Consider the following 22583-nt stretch of genomic DNA (forward strand, 5'->3'; position numbering starts at 1 on the left):
TTGCTTCGTATTCCCACTAACAAGATGGAAACTTGCTTTCAAGCAGATAATCATCGCAGCTATAGTACCAATGGTGGCACTGCTATCGCCTCGAACTTTAATCCCTGTTGTTCACTGACTTGGACTTCATCTCGTGTGATTTGTGCCAACTACAATGGACTTGTTGCTGGATGGAACTCGGAACTTACAGGCCTCTGGATCATATACGCCTTGAATTGAATTGTTCATAGATTTCTATATAACCATGGCCATCTGCATATCTCTGATCATGATACCAACACACTTCTTCACTCACCAAACCTCATCAAGACTATAGCACATCTTGTGTCTACGGATACCAACACTACATCTCTTAGCTCAAAGACTCAACTCTACTACTTAAACAACCCAACAATACCATTAGCCATGGCTGCCATCAACTTGTGAGTCCGAAACATCCACTACCATTACCGACATAAGTAGTCTCTAACAATTTCCAGCGCCTCCACCGCCTGCTCTGCTGGCAACCGTGGACAGCTCGTCGACGGCTTGTCCCAATGGCAATGCGTAAGTCAACCGGAATTCTAATTTCTAACATATTAGAGCAACGCTAATCCATGTAGTGCAACTGCGACTGCGGCTGGCAGAGCATCGACAATAATCCTCTATGTCCTGCCTGTCAGGTCCCTCGCTGCAGAAGCTGTATCTACTGTTAAGACCTAGGACATCAGACTCAGGTAGATTTGACACTGAGGTCTTATCTTTCGCTTCTTGCAGACTGTTTCAGCTTGTATTAGTAGGAGAAGTGGATGGCCTAGATCTTAGGAGTTGGAGGACGTTCGCCTTGGGCTTTTTGCTTAAAATACCTGGTCTTTCAAAAACTTAGAAGAGGGGCTCGCGCTTGCTTTGATTTACTTTCCTTTGTTTCCCATAGAAAATCCAACTACTCACGCTCTTTAACAACATTGCCTTCAAAGTGACTCTTTATTGCTGGCCTACCAGTGCTAGGTCTATGTGATTGTGGACATGGACAAACTTGTAACTTCCAAAATGAGACAAAGCTTTAGTCTAAACTTACGTGTCTAGACAACGAATGGATAATATTTAAACAGAAACATCGTTTAGTTGTAAGAGGCTCTAGATTTGGCAGTGACTTATACCCGTCTCTGGACCGAGGCATGATTTATGACGCCCCACCTCCACCAACAACCGCCATATGTGAACTGGCTCTCTTGTTGACAAGGTCTGCCTTGGGCCACTGCAATAATAATTCTACCTGTAATAGATCTTAGCAAAAATCATCACTATCCAACTACTCTACCACATCTAAATCATGGCAAACCTCGGCCCTCCTTTCCATCCCATCGCCGGCGTCGCAAACTTCCGAGATCTCGGGGGCCATCCGTTGCCTATAAAGTCCCGCCCCGGATACACAATCAGATCCGGCCTCATCTTCCGCTCAGCAGAGCCATCCCGTCTCACCGAAGACGGCGTCTCGGCGCTACAGGACCTCAAGATCTCACACGTCTACGACCTGCGCTCGCGAACTGAGATCGAGCGCTACGCTACAGGAACCCGAGAGTGGCCCGGCGCCCAACGGGTCTTTACTCCGGTGTTCTTAGACGAGGATTACGGTCCGGAGGCTATTGCATTGCGCTTTCGGAATTACACCGCCGAAGGGAGTCAGGGATTTGTTGAGGCGTATCGGGGAATTTGGGAGACGGGAACGGATTCTATCAACACTATTCTCTCACATCTTGCCAGACCGGATCCTTCACCCCTACTCATCCACTGCACTGCAGGCAAGGATAGAACTGGTGTAGTCTGCGCTTTCATCTTGTCTATATGCGGCGTGGATGAAGGCACTATTGCTCATGAGTATGGTTTGACTGAGGTTGGCCTTGGTGACTTTCGTGAGGAGCTTCTTGCTGCTGTGATGAAGAGTCCTGAACTGAGAGCCAACCCCGAAGGTGCTCAACGATTACTGGGAGCCAAGCCCGAGAACATGCTTGCTGCTTTGGAAGCACTTCGTAAACAACATGGCTCTGTCGAGGAGTATGTGGTAAAGAACTGTGGTCTGACAGTGGAGGATCTTGAGCAGATTCGAAAGAACTTGATCGTGCCCGAGGAGAGCAGGCAGTAGTGTCGATGAGTTATGAATGACGACTCAGGACTATGATGAACATCAACGTCAATGGCACAGGTTGAGCATGTTTATAGAGGATCACATACAAAAATGCAAGCGCTATTCATCATCTCTGGACGAGTATACAGTCCATGTCTAATTAATACATGGCGTTGGTATTCGTATAGTACAGTTTCGCCACCCCATATCCCATAAATATTCATACACTTCAAGGCACTGACGTAGGAATCTTGACCAACCCACGCTTGCGGTCCTCGAACGGCGCACCATACCGCCAACCAGTACCTTTCCTTGATCGACCATCACGACCAACATCATCAACGTTGATCTCCTTAAATCGGAACTCGTAGCGATCTGTCTTGACGCGCTTCGTTCGCTCCTCCTCACGCCTGCGCTCGTTCAGAATCTTCTTGGCTACTCTGTCCTCGTCTGCCTGTGTGACTGCCTGGAACTTGGCTACTGCCTCTGGTCGTGCAGTGCCCTTGATGATGTCTTGCTCCATCTTGATGAGCTCGGGTTGAGGTGATCGCTGATCGGCGGAGAGCATGTTGTCGTGGAAGGCCTTGGCGGCGTCTTCTCTTGTGAAGTGGCGGGATTCAGACACTGGTGTGAATAGTTGTTGCAGAGTAAGGTTGTGTACGTGAATCTCGTTGATAGGCTCGTGAGGTATATTCTCCTCGCCTTCATTGTAATGTGTCTTGGGTAGCATCTTCATAACTGCCTTGGCGTAAGGTGTTGCTAATTGCTTGCCCTTGAGGTTGGTTAGCATTGCTATCGGAAGAGTAAAAAAGCAAGCCCAAAATCAGATGATGCTATCAGAGTATTAAAAGGATAACCATGTATGTGTCTTCAAGACTAATCGAAAATTTTGTTTGGTCTCATCATATAGCAGGGCAGATAGAGCTTCACTGGGATGGTACTTACTTCGGAGAGCCATTGCTTCTCAACCTCCTTCAGTCGCACAACAGCAGCAACTCTCCTCACGTCGATGTGCATTTCAGCAGACACCGCCTTCAGAGACATGCCCTTCGCCGTCACCTTCTCATAGATGATCTCCCTCGTCGCATCAGAGAGCACAGGCTGACTTCGGAAGAGGGGGTTGAGAGGAAAAGGCTGATCATTGTGAGGACCGAGGTAATTAGGACCGTTGCCAGGCTCGGCGAGATTTCTGCCATTGCCTGAGTTCAACCACTCGAACATCTGCGCACGACCTTTGCTCATCTTTTCGCGGCATGGCGTTGTCGAGAAGGTTCGGAGGAACGGAGACGAGGAGGTCCTCGTGGAGAGGGAAATGGTGGCATCGAGGCCAGCCAGCGGCGTCGATGCACCGCGCACTCGAGGAGGCATGGTTACAGCGGCTTCAGATTCTCTCTGACTCTCTGCTGCATTACATGCGACCCAGGACCAATTGATTAGAATTGGTTGGATGTCAGGTCGGAAAAGGCTGCACTTGTTTGGAGATGTTTAATGCTGTTCCAAGTGTGCAGTAATTTTCATCACCCGGAGGGTTTAATTATCCGGCCCGACATCACCAACCTCGCGATCCACACAAGATGGGGCGGAAGCCAGTGGGACAGTGATGGAAGCTCTTGTCCAAGAGATGAGATGAGAAGTAATTAATTAATTAATTAATTAATTAATTAAGTCTCAAAGCTCGGTACAATATATGGACTGGACTTATCTCGTTCACTGAAGCTTACTCGAGCTCTAGATTCACCTCGTCAGAAACATCATTAACTCTGCAGCTTCGAACTATAGCTTGCGTCTTCTCGACATGTATTATTCAAGTCTCATGGCATTATAAACATTGGTATTCATATGTATCTGTTACCTGCGCCATCATGCTTTGCGTCCATTATACAACTCCCTTCTTACCCAGCTCCCAACAAACATCAAATGCCAAACATTAATCCTATGGCGAAAACTATAGGCAGCAGACAGATCTTTGAGGCAACTCATGTTTGCTGTTGCCTCGGCGGGTGAATAATACCAATGACTCGTTTTTGGCTCATCTCGAATTTTACCAGAATATTTGTTGTTTCCTGGCGTATATTTTAATGTCAAGACCGGACCTGTTGTGCGGAAGCATGTATCTTCGTAAATCCAACTGGCGCTATCAACCGGGCTTGGTCATCGAGAGTCGGTTCTTCTTTGATTTGGCTTTGGCTGCTGCGACTGCAGCCTTCTTAGCAGCGGCGGTCTCCTCAGCTTCTTGAGAAATCTCCTTCCACTTGCGCCAGCCGTCAAAGTCGATGAGGGCCTGCATGCAACCCCATTCCATTACCTTGCGCTCTAGCCAGACAAAATTGACGGGCTGTATCATGAGTTAGCTACTTATCTCTGCTTGTCAGTGCGATCTACATACCTTGGTCAAAAAGTCGTTACAGCCAGCGGCTAGAGCTTCGTGTCGGTCACTCTGTAAGGAGCTAGCAGTCAAAGCGACAATAATCACAGGACTCTTGAACAAGGAAGGATTCTCCAGGCGGTCTTTGTCGTCTAGTTCGTCAGGGTTTTCCGTCGTGACCACACCATCGGGAGATGATGAAAAGACACCAATCGAGTTAACTCGTTCTAATCTTCGAATTTCACGAGTCGCTTCGAGACCGTTCATGACTGGAAGTTGAATATCCATCAGAACCAAGTGAAATCCACCACTCCTCCACTTCTTTACAGCATCTCGTCCATTCATGGCGGTTGACCATCGCACCTTGAGGCGCTTCACAAAGGCTTCCAAAAGTTTCAAGTTGATAGGGTTATCTTCCACAATCAGGACATTGATAGGAGGCACGCCGCCATTGAGCATGCCCGGCGGTAAACTAGGGTGTTCGGCCTTTTTACTCTTCTTGGTTTTCGCCGTAGGTCGAGGTGAAACTGGCCTGACTGGAGGTGTCGATACGCGAACTGCCGAAGGCTCGGGGGCGGGAGGTGTCGGTAGAGGAGGGGCAGCAGGTGGCATACCAGGTTGATCTGAAGAGTTTGAATGAGTTCGTGAATGCGGTAGCCTCGGGTTGAAGTGTTGCGTACCATGGTTCGCATGATTCGCGGCGGCGGCGGCAGCCAGTGACACGGCAGAGCCATTAGCAATCAGTGTTGGCGACGATGTATGAGTGCGGCCTAATCTGGGACGATCCGGACGATCGCGATATGCGCGTGATCTACCAGGCGATGGGATAGGTGGGATATGGCCAGTCCCTAATACTGCGATTGAGTGCGGGGCCTGAGGATTAACATGCGCCGGAACTGCAACTGGAAGATGTGGTGAGCCGACAGCGCCAGGATGGGCGGCGACGGAAGGAAAGTAGCCATCGCTTGTTTCTGTAGGCCGACCGTCCTCGCTGTAGTAGATGTTACCAACATATGCTGGAACGACGGGGCGCGGGGAAGCTTTAGGCGCACGTCTTGGAATGTCAATTACAAGAGCTTCTTCAACGGTTTGTCCACCTGGATAATAAGCATCAAGAGTCCGGCCCATTGGCTCCTCAGGGTTGAGAACACGTTCTGAATGTTGATCGCGAGGAATAATGCGTATGTTGATGTCTGGAGAGTCGAAGCTTCGACCGAGTGAGTTTGAGTATTTACGTAGAATCATATCGCGGACATCATCGACCAGGTCGTCTTCGTTGACGGTAACGAGGGTCGGCGAGGCATGAGGTCGCTTGACCCAGATCTTTCGGGTCACCATATTTCCGTTGATAGGCGCGTATGAGCTGGTCTGATTGTATCCGGGTTCGTTTGCGGATGGTGAAAGGAGCGTATTAATCAAAGTCGTCTGGCGATTCGACAGCAAGCTTTGTCGTCGGGGCGGCGGGGCTGGTCGTGACGAAGAGCCAGGGGTTCCAGCTTGTGGAAGACCAGGAGACGTTGCGACAAATGTCGTCGAGGTTCCTGCCGCCAGAGGCACAAAGACGGCAGACTTTGGAGAGTTGGGGGCTTGGTCGAGACTCAACACGTCGTCGTCATTGTGACCAGCAAGCTCAGAACCAGCGTCCAACTCAAGATTTGCGACCTTTCTTGGGCGCGCAGTAGGTGACGGGGGTTCCGAGTCCTGGGAGTCTTCGTGGATACGGTCGAGATTGGAGCTTGCCTGGCGCTGACGCGATGGTGAAGGCTGTTCCGAAGGATGAAGTGACGGAGAGAGCAATGGAGGTTGATTGAAGTGAAGTCTTGGATGAGGTTGTGGCGGGTGCAGATCGCTATGGGGCGGGAGCTGGTCGCTAGAGCTAGTGGCGGTTGTATCAGGCTCTTCATCCAGGTCATCGAGGCTCTGCTGATCTATAGGCGGAGACGGCTGTTTCAGTGGCTCGCTCGTGGTGTCGGGCGCTGTGGAATTGTCGTTAGCGGGTGGGACCGCTGCTTCAGCACCTATTTCCGAGGAACTCTTGGCTGCCGACTCTGAATTTGAGTTTGAGTTTGAGCTTGACTTTGCTGCTTCTGAAACCTCTCGAGAACCCTCGAGCTTTGCAACGTCATCGCCATCTTCTCGTTGTCGATGCGAACCATCAGGCGTCGTTGTCATGCCACGTCGGCTACTCACGGTGCCCCTCGAATTGCTCACAGCCCGCTGAGACGAGTGGTCCCCGTCTCCGTCACGAGCTCGAGAACGATCGCGATCCCATAAGTGACGACTCCCGAACGACGACGAGGTGGTGTCGGTAATGCTCCGACTGGAAGATGCCTGTGAACCTGCCGTCGAGTGTCTCCTTTTGGTGAACTTGGCTCGAAGGCGCGAGGCGATATCAGTAGCTCCCATTAGGTCGACATTGGCATCCTTTGGTGGCAGGACGCGACCGGGACGTGGAGTCGGAGTTTCGAAGGTGAGGTGATATAACAGGGAGACTAAGACAACGGCCCAACTGTTGGCGAAATTCGGTTAAAGAATTAATCTAGACAAAGGAGACGAATACTGAATGAGCGAATGAGTGAAGACAGCAAAAATTGCGAGTGAATGGTCTGTACCGAGCTTCGCAATATTATCGATGGACAAGCAGACAGGCAAAGCTCTCGGAACAGGGTATCAACAAGCGAGGCCGATAAGGATTAAAAGGGGAATAAAAGAACCTGACGATCTCAAGAATGAAGACCAGAGTCAGGTAAAAGAAGAGAAAATGCCTGTCATGGATATCACGGAAGTAAAAAAAAAAATAATAATCTCCAAGGGGTAGATCCGCTGTTGCAGTGTCGATGGGATCCAGAGCCAAAGCTTTCCCCCCAGGATATCAAGCACAAGCACAAGCACAAGCAGGCAAGCAAGCTTGGTTTTTAGGCGTGCTTTCGGGCCTCGTTATGATCGTGATTGCGCGCTCGTTTTTTTGGCCAGGTAATTTTAAGCCGAGCCTGCATTGGCTCGAGCTGTACTCCGTACAATGCACAGCTAGCTCATTGCACCCATTCGAGATGGTTACATCCATTCAAAAACCACCCGAGCGTCTCCATCGACAGGGGTCATCCAGGTCAATTCGACTTATTTTCCGCTCAGACCATCGCTTCACCTGTCAAATATTGACAACAGGCTTCCGAAAGTCTTCTTTAAAGATGGGTCCCTGGTCCATTCGACGTTGGGGCTGATTTTTGGACTCTGTTGTCAATCTGAATCTCTCGTCAAGAGATTCTCAGAGTCAAAAACTGGCGTCTTGAGATCATTCCATTTCTTGAGGTTGTGTCACATCTCACATGTAACAATGAGTTCACATGCTGCAGTGCTGCTCATGCATTGCGCCGTTTGTGCCCCGTGGCTTGATACCCCAGACCCAGCTTCTCCTTCAATGAAGCCATTGGGAGCCGGAGCATAACAAACTTTACGCGGCCCTTTTCCATGACATCGCCAGAAAGGTCAGGCTTGGCGGCATATTCCCCCGGTTGGAGTATCTTCTTTTTGTTGAAGAATGACACACAATCTGAAGGTGATTGCAGCCATTTCATCAGTGATTTTCTTCAACGTATCAGACTTGGGTGAGAGTATAAAGCAAGGAAACGGTAACAGTAGAAGAGTGCATAACAAGTATATGCTTTTGGCAACCAAATACATAAGGTCTTGCTGTTTGTTACACGCCAATCTCATATTTCGAGATGTTGCGAATGGTGGATGATGAGAAGTGGGGGACCTGAACAGCTCAAGAAGCTGACATAATTGGGCGCGCATCAATTCGCCTCCAGCATACACCAACCTTTCTGTCGGTCAACCATTAAGAACTTACAATATTTGTCACTACAACAATATTAATACTGTATATCACAGATAAATCCTCATGGCTCCTATAAAACCTCTAGGCGAGCAACCAGACAAGCCCGTCCCGCGCGTACCCAAATCTCCATCTCGGACTGCACAGATTCAAGCGCAGAACCGAAGGCGAGAGTACCTCAGTCGACATCCCTCATACTTTGATAACCTGGAGCACGAGCTCGCTGGTAAAGCCGTACTACTCGATCATCCCCAGCTCCCAACCTGACTTTGCCCCTAGATCCCGTGCTGTACGAACGGCTAGTAAAGAGGTTCCAGTCAGCCTCGGAGCGTGAAGCCGAGGGCAAAGCCAAAGGCTATGGCAGGACCCTCGAGGCTGACTTGCAGCGAGGAGAATCCAAACTGAAGCGGCTGAAAGAAGGTGACCTTGAGAGCTCAGGTGGTGATCTTGAGCATCCATGGGAGAAACCAGCAGCAGACAAAGCCCATGGTCTTCTCTTATGGCATGCGTTCCTAGAAGAACGCTTCGTTCATGGTCTAGACGAGGACTTTGACTATAAGCCCGTCGACGCAGATGAAGATCTCGATACCATGATCAGACGAGACGCTCAAGATGCCTGGTTCGACGATGAAGAACCAAGTTGGATAGATGAGGATGAATCCTCAGCACAGCTACCAACAAGACAAGGCGAGACTGGAGTCCAAGACTTCTAGGTCCGCAGTATCTCTCTCATCCGACCCCATCTCCCACTCTCAAACTGGTGATCTCAAAGACCCGACCCAGAACCACAGAGACCCTCTCTATTTTAGCCAACGAATTACACGTCGATAATGACGATCCCATGAATTACCGCACCACATTGCCACTTACCCTGAAGGCTCAAGCTAACTGAATTATGCATATTAAAAACATGCCGGCATTTTGTAGCTATTTTGCCTAAATTCTGCTGTTAGTGTCTAACAGGCAAATCTGTTATATCAGACAACATATGATGAAACAACCACAAAAACTCTCACGATGTTTTTGGGTAAAATAGCCCAGGAACAAATACGCCACAATTAAACGGGCAGAATCTATTACCGGCGGCTAATTCAAGTCGTCGCACCGTTTCATCGACTTATTCTCTCCAACTGAGAGCGTACGCATCATGCCGAGGTGCTTGGCTTGGCTTTCTAACTTGATCATCTGGTGTGGAACTCAACCCGGGTAATTGCGTGGCCTGACTGGATAAATGAATCAACTGAGATGAGCCTCAAGTCGCATTTACAAGTCAACGCGGGGTCAATTATCCATATCATATTATAATTCTCATTCAAATATTAATAGGCAGTTCTCTCTCAGCCACTGCAAGTCATCACCTCCGACCAAACAACACACTACATCTCATAAAAGTCATACATCATGGCGCCTCTCATCACCAACGTCTACAGCGCCGACCCTTCGGCGCATGTCTTCAATGGCAAGATCTACGTCTATCCTTCCCACGACCGTGAGACCGATATCAAGTTCAACGACAATGGCGATCAGTACGACATGGCCGATTACCATGTCTTCAGCACTGAGAGCCTCGACCCACCAGCTGAGGTCGTCGACCACGGTGTTGTTCTAAAGACAGAAGACATCCCCTGGGTTTCCAAGCAACTCTGGGCTCCCGATGCCGCTGAGAAGAACGGCAAATTCTACCTCTACTTCCCCGCCAGAGATAAGCAAGGAATCTTTCGCATCGGTGTTGCTGTTGGTGACAAGCCTGAGGGACCTTTCACTCCCGACCCAGAGCCCATCAAGGGAAGCTACAGTATTGACCCTGCAAGCTTCGTGGACGAGGATGGACAAGCGTACCTGTACTTCGGAGGTCTTTGGGGTGGGCAGTTGCAATGCTACCAGAAGGGTAATGATATCTTTGACCCCGAGTGGCAGGGTCCTAAGGAGGTCAGCGGCGAGGGTGTTCCCGCCCAAGGACCAAGAGTAGCCAAGCTCACTGAGGACATGCACCAATTCGCCGACGAAGTCAAGGAGATCCAGATCCTTGACCCTGAGACTGGCAAGCCCATCCTGGGAGATGACCATGGCCGACGTTTCTTTGAGGCTGCGTGGATGCACAAGAGGAATGGAAAGTACTACTTCTCGTACTCAACAGGCGACACACACTTCCTGTGCTTCGCTACTGGAGACAGCCCATACGGACCTTTCACTTACGGTGGACGTATTCTGGAGCCTGTGCTGGGATGGACGACACATCACTCCATTGTTGAGTTCAAGGGCAAGACATATCTCTTCTACCACGACTGCGAGTTAAGCAAGGGTGTGGATCACTTGAGATCTGTCAAGGCCAAGGAGATCTTCTATGACGATGATGGCAAGATCATCACCACTACAGCTGATTAAATATTCACAACGTTGCACATATGAGAAAAAAAGATACAATTGATGTAAATAGACCACATATATCCAAGTCATTCCGCCGTGAAACACTCCATATTGTTGTACACCTAAATCACAAAACCTCCGAGTCATTCCGTATCGTAACTCATCAGCATAAAGTCCCACTTACACTTACACGACTCCAACACGAAGCTTGTTCAAGGCTTCCTCATACCTAGCTGGGTTATGATCAATCAGCATACTCGTTCCAAATCTCAGCTCTTTAAAGCGCTCCTCAACATCCTTGACATATTTCATCACAATTCTCTGGGCTGGCTTTCCAATGTGATCTTCTTCGGGTAGCAAGAATGCATCTCGCCTCAAAACCCGTTGTGTCTCGATGGTAAAAACCTCTCCAGGTGGCACAAGCTTACGGTTCGTCATACCAGCTCTGAGGCCCTGCAACACTGAATGACCCCATTTGGAGGAGTCTCCAGATGGGACAGAGGGCAAACCTCCGTACCACTTATCTGCTACACCAGTCTGGAAGGCCTGCCATATGCGTTGACGTATCTCCGCCTTGGCTTGTTGTTGGTCATTCTTGAAAGCGAGTGCAACTGCCTGAAAGTCGTGCAGAACTCCCAGTGACAAATATGGAACGATGTCGTTTCCATGAACAACGGTCGTAATGAGACCACGCGTTCTCTTACGTAGAGATGCTGACATAGTGCTGGGAGGCCCATAGGCATACACATGTATAGGACGTCGTGGTGGTAACGTAGAGTGAACAGGTAGGAGCCCATCGGATAGTTCATCACCAACAGTCCGTTCTGGTCCCTCGATCGCAGTCACAAAGCCAGTGCCTGTTGGGTTTGGTTCGGAAAGCATCACTCCAAGCAATGCCGTCACTGCGCCACCGAGGGAATGGCCACAGAGAACAAGCCCATAAGATGGAAATTCGAGCAATGCTTCTCGGAGAGTAAACAGCACGCGGCGATCGCCACCGTATAGAAGACGACGAGCTGAGGCATGAACACCTTTGTGTACCTTGTGGCCTCGACCACGCCAAGTCAAAACATCATAATCACATGTCATATCTGCCAGAACATCCTCAAAACCTAGTGTACCTCGACAAGCAAGCACGACTGCTTTAGCATCATGGTCCAGGGAGATGTAGTGCACCAAAGGAACGCCAGTACCGGTTGAACCACTAGAGTCCGTCCCTCCTTGTGGATCAACAATAGAGGCAAGAAGAACACTGTGGGTGTCTGATTCAGTATGATGGACAAAGTGTCTGACATCTGTATGGGTGCTATCCCAAGCTCTCAATAGGGGCATGTCTTTCGAAATGCCCATGAACTTGAGAAACGCGGAACCGTACGATGCAGACGAGAACCTCATATACCTCGTGATGTTTCGAAGTACATGTGCTTGAGGAAATATTCCATTCACCGTACCATCACGTCGAAGACCCCCAAGTGCATCTGACGCTGTGTAGGCGCTCTTTTGATGGTAGTATGAAAGGACCAGCGATGATTGTGAATCATTGGATGCCATGCTCCAAAGACTTGGGCTCTTACGAAGGACCCTGCGGTGACCGGCAGAAATTGGAGGAGGTGCAAGCAGACCATCATTTTGGGCTTGCTGAACCCAAGACGAATCAAATGCGGCACCGCTCAGCGAAACACTCGGAGAGTGGGTTGGGGTGCCATACCCTGAATGGATGGAGTACGTATCTGTTTGAGATATCATAGAATCTCGACGACGTTCGTGAACGGAGACATAGCTTGCACGGGAAGGGTTGCGTGGTATAAGTTCCGCCTTCTCAATACGCTTTTGATCCGAGGAAGAGCGCGGGCTATGCATGGGTTTGTTGCCAGTCTTGCTAACAGTTGATATCCGTGACTGTGGACGAGGTCTACTTTCCGGTGGCGGTGAATCCTTGTTCCAAATATTCGAGATTGACTGACTTCCATCTCGAAGAGCCTGTCTGAGACCAGTCTTTTTCTCGCTTGTCTGGCTCGTTGTCGAAGAATCTGACTTCCTTTTGGGTAAAACTCTTCTGGTAGTTATAGTGCTTTCTCGCGGGGCAGTGGTCTTATTGGTGGCTTGTGAGGAGTTGACAGGTGCGCGAGGTCTCTTCTGGTTTGCTTCACGTTGTGGAGTCTTGATTTCTACTGGCGACGATGGTGGTGACGCGGAAGTTGGTCGTGTGAACTTCCCCTTTTCATCTCGTATTACACTGGCTCGAGGTTTTGGTATGGTCTGAGGAGAAGTTCGGGATGTTTGATCGTTGGCACTTTTGACGGGTCTTGAACGTTGTGGTGGAGGCGACTTAGCTCCCGTTGTCCTCGCCTTCTTCGGCACTTGGGGAGGTTCTTTGGCTGGAACCTCAGGGGCCGGCTCCCCCTTTGATACATCAATCACAGAGACAGGTATGTCCTGAGACCCCTGAAAGGAAACGTCACCAGTCCTTGATCGCTCGAGCCTATAGACAACACGGTAACTGGAGGCTTCGGGAGGGTCGTTTAGTATCTGACTGGTACGACGGCCTGCCTGACTACTCAATCCCTTGGTCTCAACGATCTCGGCACCTGGTAGTAAAGGTAAAGGGAATGGACGAGGCCCGTCAACGTCAATGGTGACTGTTTGTGTCGATGACACTGTGTTGGAAATGGAGACGGATGTGTCGGGAGGGAGTTTCTTGACCATTTCATCTTTGAGCTGGTCGATGACAGCTTCCTCTTCTTTAAAAGATGCGGATTGAGAACCAATAACGGCTTGCTGGAGATTGGTAGGACTTGTGTCCCGAGATGTCGAACCGGCCGGCCTCGTGAAGGCTGGTGTTCGAGTAATGCGATCTTGAATGTCAACACGTTCGCCATCGTTTAACACAACGACGTCCCATATGATCTCTTCGGAGTCCTGTCGTCGTTTTTCCTCTTCGACCATCTTCCAGGACCATCTTTGTAGGTATGCCAAAGCACATAACCCAAGCACAAGATCCATGATACCAACAGTATCCCCATGAATGCCGGTGGCGGGGTCATGGAACTCCCGTCTAATCAGTGTGACGATACTCGCAATGGCTCGAGAGGAATCAGTTGAGCCGAAGATCTGATCGAGTGAAGACAGAAGTAGCTGCGATATCCCTGAAGCCATCGAGAAAGTTGTACTTGTGAAGTGAAAACCTGCACTCGTCCAAAAGACGGCCTGGGACATGGCATGGTGAAGATGCTCGAAACTCCGTTCGATGATGGATTCGGCTTCAACGATAGACATGTCGCTTTGCGACCGCGAGAGTGTTTCTCTTCCTGCTTGCGATAGAACAGTTTCGACCATGCTGCGAGCAAGTTCCAAGGAGGATAAAGTGGTTACCTTTGCAGCACTTAGACCGTAAGATCCGGCCCTGGAACCGAGACGAATAGCGAGGCATGTTGAGCGAGTTGCAAGACTCACGGCTTGAGCTACTGGAGAGGGGAGTAGTGTTCGGCCAGGTTGCGGAGGGAGGTCCTCGGCCGATATGATGCTTGAGTTATCCATTGCGAAGCGTTTGTCATTGAAGCCCGATTGTAATGGCGTTGAGGGGCGAAAGAAGGTGGGATATGACGGGATAGTTGTAGCTGAATGATACCAGTCTAAACTGCGAATGTTTGTTCATGGGGAATAATAACAAACGAGAGGTCTGAGTGTTTCTGGCTTATTTCGAGACGAGGTTTGAGCGAAGTTTGAGTAGTTCAACTTTAGCGTCATGAATCTCAACACATGGAACACGCTGAAGGGTGGCCACGAAAAACACCAATTACATGGTTGGAATGTAGATAAGAACGTGACAAAGGACTAATGGCATGTCGCTTGTGATTCTGGTTGGACGACATGGAATAACACGGGGAATAAGACAGAGACAGAGACGCTTCAAGAGATGACGAGATGTGAAACAGATTTGCATGTGATTGCATGATAAAGGAGCCTGTACCTGCCAAGACCCGACTTGATGCTTGACAACTCATCAATTTAAATCCTTGCTCTCTTAGTGAGTTGTTAGTGTCTGATCGCGCTGTTGTAATTCGCCTCATAAATTGAGTTTTGTACCTGATCAGACCTCGATGTTGCAGTGCTATCTGAGGGTGTCAAGCAGAATATTCCGAGTTTGGGGAGCTTTTGATAGCGATTACCAGGGTCTAGAAGCCATCCAATTTCGAGTGTCTTAAAACATTCAATCTCTTGACACGACCCTTCATGCCTCAAATGATAACAAGATTACCGAATGTCTCTAGTAAACAATCACTTATTGGACTTGAGACGCGAATTATTGGTGGTAAAAAACAAAACAACGGAACTTTGAGACATGGAACTTACCTTATCCTTGAATGACTGGTGACGCCTTTCCATCTATTCATGCCATGCTTCAAGCATGTGATTTGACTCAAGTAAACAGAAGGGACCATCTGTTGCGGCTCGACCGTTTGTGTTCCTGATCTCATAGTCGCCTGTATCGCATAACGAACCACAGCATGTGTTTAGCGGTCGTAGGATGTCTATAATAGCAATTTGGATTGCGTTACTTGGCTTTATGCAATAAACTCGCCACGAGAGTTTGCTTAATGTATCTATCCGGCTGATAGATAAGACTGGAGCTTTCCTTTCATCCGTATAAGTGAACCATGGAGTGACTTCGCAACAGCTTCATCGCCCTCCACCAATACCACAATCTTGAACCCCAACTGATTCCCTCATTCCCATCCAATCAAATACCTCGGTTCCGTGGTCTAGTTGGTTATGGCATCTCGTTAACACCGAGAAGGTCCCCGGTTCGATCCCGGGCGGAACCACACTTTTTGTCCTTTGGCCTCTTTTTCAAGTGTCGGGATCGCCTTGAGGCTGTGACTCGCTGACCCCTGAGCGATGATGGTAAATCGTCCCCGATATAGAACCAGTGGGGGGCACTAAACACAAAAGGTACGGGAAAGGACAAGCCAAGCTCAGCTCAAGACTCCGCCCATTCTGTTCTGAAACGGAAAAAGACGAAACCGCTTCCAGATCTTACCTCGATAATATCTCAACATCTTACATGTTCTTTTGAGTATATCTCTCTTCAATTGCTCTGTTTGAATATCTCTCAAGGTCTTTTTGTTGAGACATCTCCCGTGCCTCTCGACAACCACCCCGCCAAACACAACCACTCCGCCAAATCGACACCGACACCGCCATGGCTCAAGAAGGCATGTTCAGCGCCAACCTCCTCTCCCCTGAGGTCAGCGCCGCTCTCCCCGAGGGTTATACTCTGCGCGCTCTGCGAAAGTCAGACTTCAACAGCGGTTTTCTCGACTGTTTGCGTGTCTTGACCACCGTTGGCGACATCACTGAAGCCGATTTCGCCAAGCAGTACGATGACATGCTCGCTGCTGGCAGTTACTACATTATCATCATTGAGGACACTTCGCGCGGAGACAAGCCTGTTGTTGGAACTGGCGCCTTGATCACTGAGCGCAAGTTGTAAGTCAATGACCTTCAATCTCTCTCAGACAATCGCTAACAGTCTGTAGCATTCACAGCCTGGGCGCCGTAGGCCACATCGAAGATATCGCCGTCGCAAAGGACCAGCAGGGCAAGAAGCTCGGTCTCCGAATCATCCAAGCCCTCGACCACATCGCCGAGCAAGTTGGCTGCTACAAGAGCATCCTCGACTGCAGCGAAGCCAACGAGGGTTTCTACGTCAAGTGCGGCTTCCGAAGAGCAGGCCTCCAGATGGCCCACTACTATGAAGGCTCAAAGGGTAAATCCCAGTGATTTCATTAAGTGATTCTACGATATTATGAAATGCGTATGCGTATGCGTGGCGCATGCGCATGTTTCCTTTTGTTATCGTTTGTGTGCGTTACACAGAGGCTGATGCGGTTTCGCATGGCGCAGGAAGCAAAATCTAAAGAGGATACGATACTGGGTGGGTTTAGAGGTAGATCTGGACGGGAGAATATAGACGAAATTTCTTGCACTGTTTATACAGTTACCGAGCGACGGAGTGATCTTAGCAGTAACCCGAGACATTCGGAGAAAATCCATGTAAGCTGTTGTATGACATGGACCATCAGCTGAGTGAGGTTCCATATTCGGCTTCCGATTCGAAGCACATGTAAATGACCGATAAGTTTGCGCATAAAACCTGCTTATATGCCGAATTGTTAGCTACAGCCAACCAGCTGAATACCTTCAGTCTCGACCAGTTCTCTAAAGTCTTTTCGTCGAAATCCCCAAGTCAGTATCAACATGTCCGACGAGCTGAGTCATTCCTTCATCAAAGTCCGAATTGCGGCTTTGCAATTGCTGTAGGTGATAGCCTGATACTGTGGAATTCTTGCCAAGTTGATCGCTACAGTGTCCGGTCCAAGAACCCTGATGCTTTCCATATCGCTAGGCACCTCACAAACCGAGTCACGACTTTCGTCGACCCAAGCGGTTCTCTTCGCTTGGCCAAACGAAGACTTGTTCGCGCCCGTCGTTAATCACTCGCCATTCCAACTTTGTAAAAACGCCAAAGATATTATATTATAATCTATTTTCAAGCTTGCTCCAGAGACCACCCTCAAACGTATCGTTTATCGGCCCATCCAACCACCATCAACAACCAACACATGCCCACTCACATACCCACTGGCCTTACTCGCCAGATAAACAGCTGTACCCTTGAAGTCATCCGGTGAACCCCAGTTACCAGCAGGAATTCGCGAAGTAATACTAGCAAGACGTTCTGGGTTTGCGAGAAGAGCCTCGTTCATATCGGTAGCGATGTAACCGGGAGCAATGGCGTTTACGGTGATGCCCCTTGAGGTCCACTCGTTGGCGAAACTCTTGGTGACTTGGCCTACCGCACCCTTGGAGGCGGCGTAGGCGGGGACAGTGAAACCGCCCTGGAAGGTGAGGAGGGAGGCGAAGTTGATGATGCTGCCGCGACGGCCGGTGATGGGGGAAGGTTCGAGGTTGAGCATGTGGGCGCCGACGTCGCGGCAGAGGGTGAAGACGGAGTTGAGGTTTACTTGGATGACCTAGACGTTGTTAGACACATTTTACAACAGAGAGTGACTTTTCATACCTCATTGAAGTCGCTGTCAGGGAAGACTTCACAAGGGTGTCGTCGCTGAATACCAGCGCAGTTCACCAAGATGCGAATCTGGTGTCCATCGGCTAGCACCTTAGGCACAAGCCCAGCAACAGATTCTTGCGACGATAGATCAGCAGTGTAAATAAAAGCCTTTCGGCCAAGCTTCTCGATAGACTCTTTTGTTGACTGTGATGTAGTATCTCGCTGTACGTCCAGTTAGTCTCGAGTTCTGGCCTCATCATGAGATGTCCCATACCTGAACAAGAACAATATCGGCACCAGCTTCAGCAAGACCAATCGCTACAGCTTGGCCAATACCACGCGTACCGCCAGTTACGAGAGCAGTCTGGCCCTCAAGGGAGAAGAAAGAAGCAGACATTTTGAGATATTAGTTACTGACGTCGTGAGGAATTGGTAATGTTTTTTGTTTTATTTAACGAGGGGCAGTCAGTTCCACCATGAGAAGGGCTGGGGTATTACGCTATTAATGACCGAGGGGTAAACTTTTGAGCTCCGACTTAGGAGGAGCCGGATTGGTTCTAATTTGGCGAGTTGGACCGGACTAGAACTGGCCAATTGATTATTTGTTCGTAATGCAGGTTTACTTTGTAGGTTTACATTCAACCGGCTTGTGAAGGTCGGAGAGAAGGCCGAAGACGAGCTTTGGATCCCCGCAGAGGGATGATGCTGATTCTGTATCATGAGATATCTCCAGAGACTGGTACCATGCAGCTCTTTGGATAACAGCTCATACAATCAAGGCTACAAACACCTAATGATTATCTCAAGATAAAATATTCTTTATAGAGACAACTTTGTTATTCACCTTGATCCAGCTCATGAATCGGCCAACGTTTCCTCCCAGGGCTTCTCCAACACTCTCCAAAACAGTGGATCGTCCTAAACCCAACGGCTCAATCTTTAGCGCTTCACCCCGCGGGATACAGGGCAGTGGGGGCACGCTAACACTGGCTCTACCACTGCGGATAAAGATTCTCTCTTCTTTTTTTTGCTGTCATGGGGGCATTGCACGTCATGGGATGTCTCGTCGCGGGGCATTTCGATGTTATCGTGGGGCGCCTTTTCCGAGGCCATCTCGGTCCTCTCTCCGCGATATTAGTTTGAGAATCAATTAGGGATTGTAGTAGAATAGCTTCTGTCCAATCCGATATTTGGTCGACATCGGCCCTGGCTTGAATGTCCTTGTTTAGCTCCGCCCTTTACTAACCCCCCTCTCGCTCTCGTCTTGATCCATTATCTTCCAATAACTTTTGCATCTGCAACACTGGCCATTTTCTGCATATTCCTGTCACAATAGTTCACCAATTACTCAATTGCTCTTCTTTAATCATTCCCTTCATCATACCACCACCTTCGCCTCTCTTATACCTTCATCATGGCAACTGAGCGTGTCAAGGCCTCCGTCCTCCACGGCGAGAAGGATCTCCGTCTGGTAAACACCATTACTCAATTGCATTCAAGATCGCAGACTGACTCAATTGACAGGAAGAACGTGAACTTCCGGCACCCTCAAGCAACGAAGTCCAGGTCGCCGTCAAGTCAACCGGCCTCTGCGGCTCCGATCTTCACTACTACAACCACTTCCGCAACGGCGACATCATCGTTCGCGAACCTCTCACCCTCGGCCATGAGTCTGCAGGCACAGTCGTAGCCGTCGGCTCAGACGTTACACATCTCAAGCCTGGCGACCATGTCGCGCTCGAGGTTGGTCTTCCTTGTGAGGCTTGTGAGCTCTGTGGTGAGGGTCGTTACAACATTTGCCGTGGAATGAAGTTCCGCAGCTCAGCGAAGGCCAATCCTCATGCGCAGGGAACTCTACAGGAGAGAATCAACCACCCTGCTAAGTGGTGCCACAAGTAAGACAATTGAAGCTTCTTCAGTTGAGAAATGTACTGACTTTGGCTCAGAATGCCCGAACATGTTACTCTCGATCTCGGCGCTCTCGTTGAGCCTCTCTCAGTCGCAATGCACGCCCGTGATCGCGCCGCTCTCCCCAAGGGCTCAACAGTCCTCGTTCTCGGCGCCGGTGCCGTCGGTCTTCTCGCAGCCGCTGTCGCAAAGGCCGACCAAGCCAAGACCGTCATCATCGCCGATATCCTCAAGGACCGCCTTGACTTTGCCATCAACAACGGCTTCGCCGATGCTTCAGTAGTCGTTCCCATGGAGCGACCACAAACTATTGAGGACAAGCTCGCCTTTGCTCAGAAGGTCGCTGCTATGGTGAAGGAGACACAGGTCAACGGAGAGGCTGTCGGTGAGGCTACAGCTGTGTACGAGTGCACTGGTGTAGAAACCTGTGTGCAAACAGCCATCTACGCTACCAAGCCTGGAGGCAAGGTCATGATTATTGGCATGGGAACTCCCGTCCTCACCATCCCCATTTCGGCCGCTGCTCTTCGCGAAGTCGACATCGTGGGTGTCTTCCGTTACGCCAACACGTACAAGGAGATCATTGAGCTTCTGGCCAACCCTCCTGCCAAAATGCCTGACGTGAGCCGTCTGGTCACTCAAAGATACAAGGGCATGGAGAACATTGAGGAGGCTTTCAAGATGGCTGGCAAGGTGAGAGATGAGCAAGGCAACCTTGTTATCAAGGTTGTTGTGGACTTCAACGAAAAATGACTAAAAGGTCGGTTGTAAATTAATAACGGTTGTGGGTGTTAACAGTGAGGGTTTAATGAATGGGATAAAAGGCGTGTTGTATGGGGTCTTGAAGATTATAGATACCTAGTTTCTGGCAAAATGATGAGATGTTTGACAAGTTAATACTGCACCTTGACCTTTCTCGCTGCTATACTTGACTTGTCTGACTGATGAGTGAACATACCTATGGAAGACGGTGTTGAGAGAGTTGTATGTTCAACAGCCACAAAGTCTTCCACTAAGATGCAAACGAAATAACCAGTTTTTGGACATGCAGAAAGTTACATACTAGCATTTCAGGCCAGAATCGCAGACGCGGCATCGCAGTTCGGCAGATCCCATTGTAGTCCAAACTAGAAGCATCCCATGGGGTGTTCCTATGACTTGGTCCTCGAAGCATTATGGCTATATTACGTCAAAGCAAGCACTAGCACATTAAGCAACGTCGAATATTCATGAGTTTTACTTTTTCTATTCATGAAGCCAACTTGAGCTTCTGATCTATCATAGATGCAATATCATTCAATGCCGCTTTTCATCATATCTCATCTTTATTCCCAATATCATATAACTATAGCCGACCTTTGATTCATGACTTATCGGGGAAACCGAAGTCGATGCCGAAGGGAGGGTAGACATATCGCTTGACTTCGCCCTTCTTGACAAGGTCTTCCGAGTAGTCGTTCAAAGCCTTCATGTCCTCGTCGTCAAGGTCGACAATGGTCTTGTTGGCGGTGATACGCTCGGGGGTGACTGACTTAGCGAGGACGGTGCTGCCACGGGCGACTAGAAGACTGTTAGCAATATACTTTTCACGATCAGGTTCATGAGACTTACCATGGTAGCTGAGGAGGACGGTAGAGGCGGAGACACCCTTCTTCTCGGCAATCTTGACAACAGGCTCAGCAGTCATGACGGGGCCACCAGTGCTGCCAAAGGGACTATATGCCTCAATGTGAATGCCCTTCTCCTTGCAGAAGTCGACAATCTCCTGCTGAGGAAGACTAGGATGGTTCTCGATCTGGTTGACGGCGGGGATGATAGTGGCATGAGGCAGAAGCTCCTCGAGGTACTTCTTGCTGTACTATACCGAGTGTTAGCTGAGACTGGTGGACTGAAGGTGATTAACACACGTTGCAGACACCGACACCACGGGTCTTGCCAGTAGCGGGGAGCTTCTCCATGAGCTTCCAGCCATCGACGTGGTTGTAGTCTCGGATAACATCTCGGGAACCATCAGGCTTCTTGGGGAACTTGTCGTCGTTACCCTCGGGGTTGAGGAGAAGAGGCCAGTGCTATAACCGCTTAGCAAGTAAACTCAAAGGTTCTTTTGAGTCGTAACTTACCACCAGGAAAAGATCAACATAGTCAAGTCCAAGAGCCTTCAAGCTCTTGTCGAGACCAAGCTCAGGGCGGGTGTTATAAGTGGCCCAGACCTTGGTGACAACAAAGATGTCCTCACGCTTGACACCAGCCTCAAAAGCAGCCTTGAGACCAGCACCAACCTCCTCTTCGTTTCCGTAGCAGTAGGCGCAGTCGATCAGCTTGTAACCGTCCTTGAGAGCGTATGTGACGGCCTTCTCGACCTCGCCACTGGGGGACTGCCAGGTACCTACAAGCAACAAAAATCAGTCAATTGAGCTCTTGAGGCTTAAAACATGTGAAAACAACGCACCGAGACCAAGCGCAGGGATCTCCTGGCCAGTGTTGAGCTTGAAGGTAGAGGGAGCCATTGTGTGAATCTTGTAAGACGGTGGATATCGTGAAGAAGATGAGAGGGATCTAGAACAAAACACAAGAGAAGAAGCTCGTACAGAAGCGGGAGACGTGCAGGTTATAAACCGCTGCCACATCATGAACATGACCCAATGCCCCTCATGCCTACGTAGCTTAATCTACCGAGCTACTCTATTACAGTATTCTTCCATAAAAAAGCCCCCCCAATCTACGCTCATCTTTGCGGGGTGAACCCCGCCAAAACGCTAGGCATGTCACCGAGCTCGAGGGGCATTTTTGCCTCTTCGAGCAAGTTTGGGGTGCAGTTTACACGGAAAAGCGCTGATCGATGGAGATTTCTCGGGGTGGGGTTGCTCCGAGGGCTTGAGATGGTGAGTTGAGGCTTGGAGTGGTAAAGAGGTCGGTGAGAACTCCGGCC

General features: G+C 49.5%; 12 protein-coding genes and 1 non-coding gene across 17 annotated transcripts; 8 read left to right on the plus strand and 5 right to left on the minus strand.

The window, feature by feature from the left end:
- Positions 1-405: 405 nt before the first annotated feature.
- FOIG_11928 (uncharacterized protein) lies at positions 406-702 on the plus strand (the record flags this gene model as incomplete). The annotated part of the gene is made up of 3 exons (XM_031212601.1): positions 406-422; positions 480-546; positions 583-702. 3 exons carry the CDS (start codon positions 406-408, stop codon positions 700-702), a joined length of 204 nt encoding a protein of 67 aa, XP_031057479.1.
- Positions 703-1176: 474 nt separating this feature from the next.
- Positions 1177-2339, plus strand: FOIG_11929 (uncharacterized protein). Its single transcript, XM_031212602.1, has one exon. It carries the CDS (start codon positions 1313-1315, stop codon positions 2120-2122), a length of 810 nt encoding a protein of 269 aa, XP_031057480.1. The 5' UTR covers positions 1177-1312; the 3' UTR covers positions 2123-2339.
- Positions 1179-3604, minus strand: FOIG_11930 (uncharacterized protein). The gene is made up of 2 exons (XM_031212603.1): positions 3050-3604; positions 1179-2876 (listed from the first exon to the last, which is right to left on the minus strand). The coding sequence occupies exons 1-2, from the start codon at positions 3470-3472 to the stop codon at positions 2334-2336; spliced, it is 966 nt and encodes a 321-aa protein (XP_031057481.1). The 5' UTR covers positions 3473-3604; the 3' UTR covers positions 1179-2333.
- A 235-nt stretch (positions 3605-3839) lies between these two features.
- FOIG_11931 (osomolarity two-component system, response regulator SSK1) lies at positions 3840-7519 on the minus strand. 4 transcript variants are annotated; one of them, XM_031212607.1, is made up of 4 exons: positions 7082-7519; positions 5150-7028; positions 4491-5092; positions 3863-4439 (listed from the first exon to the last, which is right to left on the minus strand). In XM_031212607.1, exons 2-4 carry the CDS (start codon positions 6873-6875, stop codon positions 4242-4244), a joined length of 2526 nt encoding a protein of 841 aa, XP_031057485.1. In that variant the 5' UTR covers positions 6876-7028; positions 7082-7519; the 3' UTR covers positions 3863-4241. The 4 variants fall into 4 exon arrangements, with proteins under 4 accessions (XP_031057482.1, XP_031057484.1, XP_031057485.1 ...); XM_031212606.1 differs by having other exon boundaries at positions 3843-4439; positions 5150-7519; XM_031212605.1 differs by having other exon boundaries at positions 4491-7028.
- An 851-nt stretch (positions 7520-8370) lies between these two features.
- FOIG_11932 (uncharacterized protein) lies at positions 8371-9017 on the plus strand (the record flags this gene model as incomplete). The annotated part of the gene is made up of 2 exons (XM_031212608.1): positions 8371-8530; positions 8584-9017. The coding sequence occupies 2 exons, from the start codon at positions 8371-8373 to the stop codon at positions 9015-9017; spliced, it is 594 nt and encodes a 197-aa protein (XP_031057486.1).
- A 688-nt stretch (positions 9018-9705) lies between these two features.
- Positions 9706-10689, plus strand: FOIG_11933 (alpha-N-arabinofuranosidase; the record flags this gene model as incomplete). The annotated part of the gene is made up of 1 exon (XM_031212609.1): positions 9706-10689. One exon carries the CDS (start codon positions 9706-9708, stop codon positions 10687-10689), a length of 984 nt encoding a protein of 327 aa, XP_031057487.1.
- On the minus strand, positions 10630-15136 carry FOIG_11934 (esterase/lipase). 2 transcript variants are annotated; one of them, XM_031212610.1, is made up of 2 exons: positions 15025-15136; positions 10630-14938 (listed from the first exon to the last, which is right to left on the minus strand). In XM_031212610.1, exon 2 carries the CDS (start codon positions 14206-14208, stop codon positions 10858-10860), a length of 3351 nt encoding a protein of 1116 aa, XP_031057488.1. In that variant the 5' UTR covers positions 14209-14938; positions 15025-15136; the 3' UTR covers positions 10630-10857. The 2 variants fall into 2 exon arrangements, with proteins under 2 accessions (XP_031057488.1, XP_031057489.1); XM_031212611.1 differs by having other exon boundaries at positions 10630-14952; positions 15025-15072.
- Positions 15137-15423: 287 nt separating this feature from the next.
- On the plus strand, positions 15424-15497 carry FOIG_11935. Its single transcript has one exon. It is a non-coding gene; the product is annotated as a tRNA-Val (tRNA).
- A 377-nt stretch (positions 15498-15874) lies between these two features.
- Positions 15875-16455, plus strand: FOIG_11936 (glucosamine-phosphate N-acetyltransferase; the record flags this gene model as incomplete). The annotated part of the gene is made up of 2 exons (XM_031212612.1): positions 15875-16161; positions 16212-16455. 2 exons carry the CDS (start codon positions 15875-15877, stop codon positions 16453-16455), a joined length of 531 nt encoding a protein of 176 aa, XP_031057490.1.
- Positions 16456-16508: 53 nt separating this feature from the next.
- Positions 16509-18425, minus strand: FOIG_11937 (2-deoxy-D-gluconate 3-dehydrogenase). The gene is made up of 3 exons (XM_031212613.1): positions 18021-18425; positions 17756-17968; positions 16509-17708 (listed from the first exon to the last, which is right to left on the minus strand). Exons 1-3 carry the CDS (start codon positions 18141-18143, stop codon positions 17262-17264), a joined length of 783 nt encoding a protein of 260 aa, XP_031057491.1. The 5' UTR covers positions 18144-18425; the 3' UTR covers positions 16509-17261.
- FOIG_11938 (uncharacterized protein) lies at positions 16933-17168 on the plus strand (the record flags this gene model as incomplete). Its single annotated transcript, XM_031212614.1, has 2 exons — positions 16933-16991; positions 17042-17168. The coding sequence occupies 2 exons, from the start codon at positions 16933-16935 to the stop codon at positions 17166-17168; spliced, it is 186 nt and encodes a 61-aa protein (XP_031057492.1).
- Positions 18426-18574: 149 nt separating the features above from the next.
- Positions 18575-20620, plus strand: FOIG_11939 (L-iditol 2-dehydrogenase). The gene is made up of 3 exons (XM_031212615.1): positions 18575-19217; positions 19271-19641; positions 19693-20620. Exons 1-3 carry the CDS (start codon positions 19161-19163, stop codon positions 20405-20407), a joined length of 1143 nt encoding a protein of 380 aa, XP_031057493.1. The 5' UTR covers positions 18575-19160; the 3' UTR covers positions 20408-20620.
- FOIG_11940 (alcohol dehydrogenase) lies at positions 20415-22488 on the minus strand. The gene is made up of 5 exons (XM_031212616.1): positions 22104-22488; positions 21775-22040; positions 21562-21723; positions 21266-21512; positions 20415-21214 (listed from the first exon to the last, which is right to left on the minus strand). Exons 1-5 carry the CDS (start codon positions 22288-22290, stop codon positions 21018-21020), a joined length of 1059 nt encoding a protein of 352 aa, XP_031057494.1. The 5' UTR covers positions 22291-22488; the 3' UTR covers positions 20415-21017.
- Between the last annotated feature and the right edge of the window lie 95 nt (positions 22489-22583).

The sequence above is a fragment of the Fusarium odoratissimum genome (assembly GCF_000260195.1).
Source record: "Fusarium odoratissimum NRRL 54006 unplaced genomic scaffold supercont1.24, whole genome shotgun sequence".
In the NCBI taxonomy this organism is placed as follows: domain Eukaryota; kingdom Fungi; phylum Ascomycota; class Sordariomycetes; order Hypocreales; family Nectriaceae; genus Fusarium; species Fusarium odoratissimum.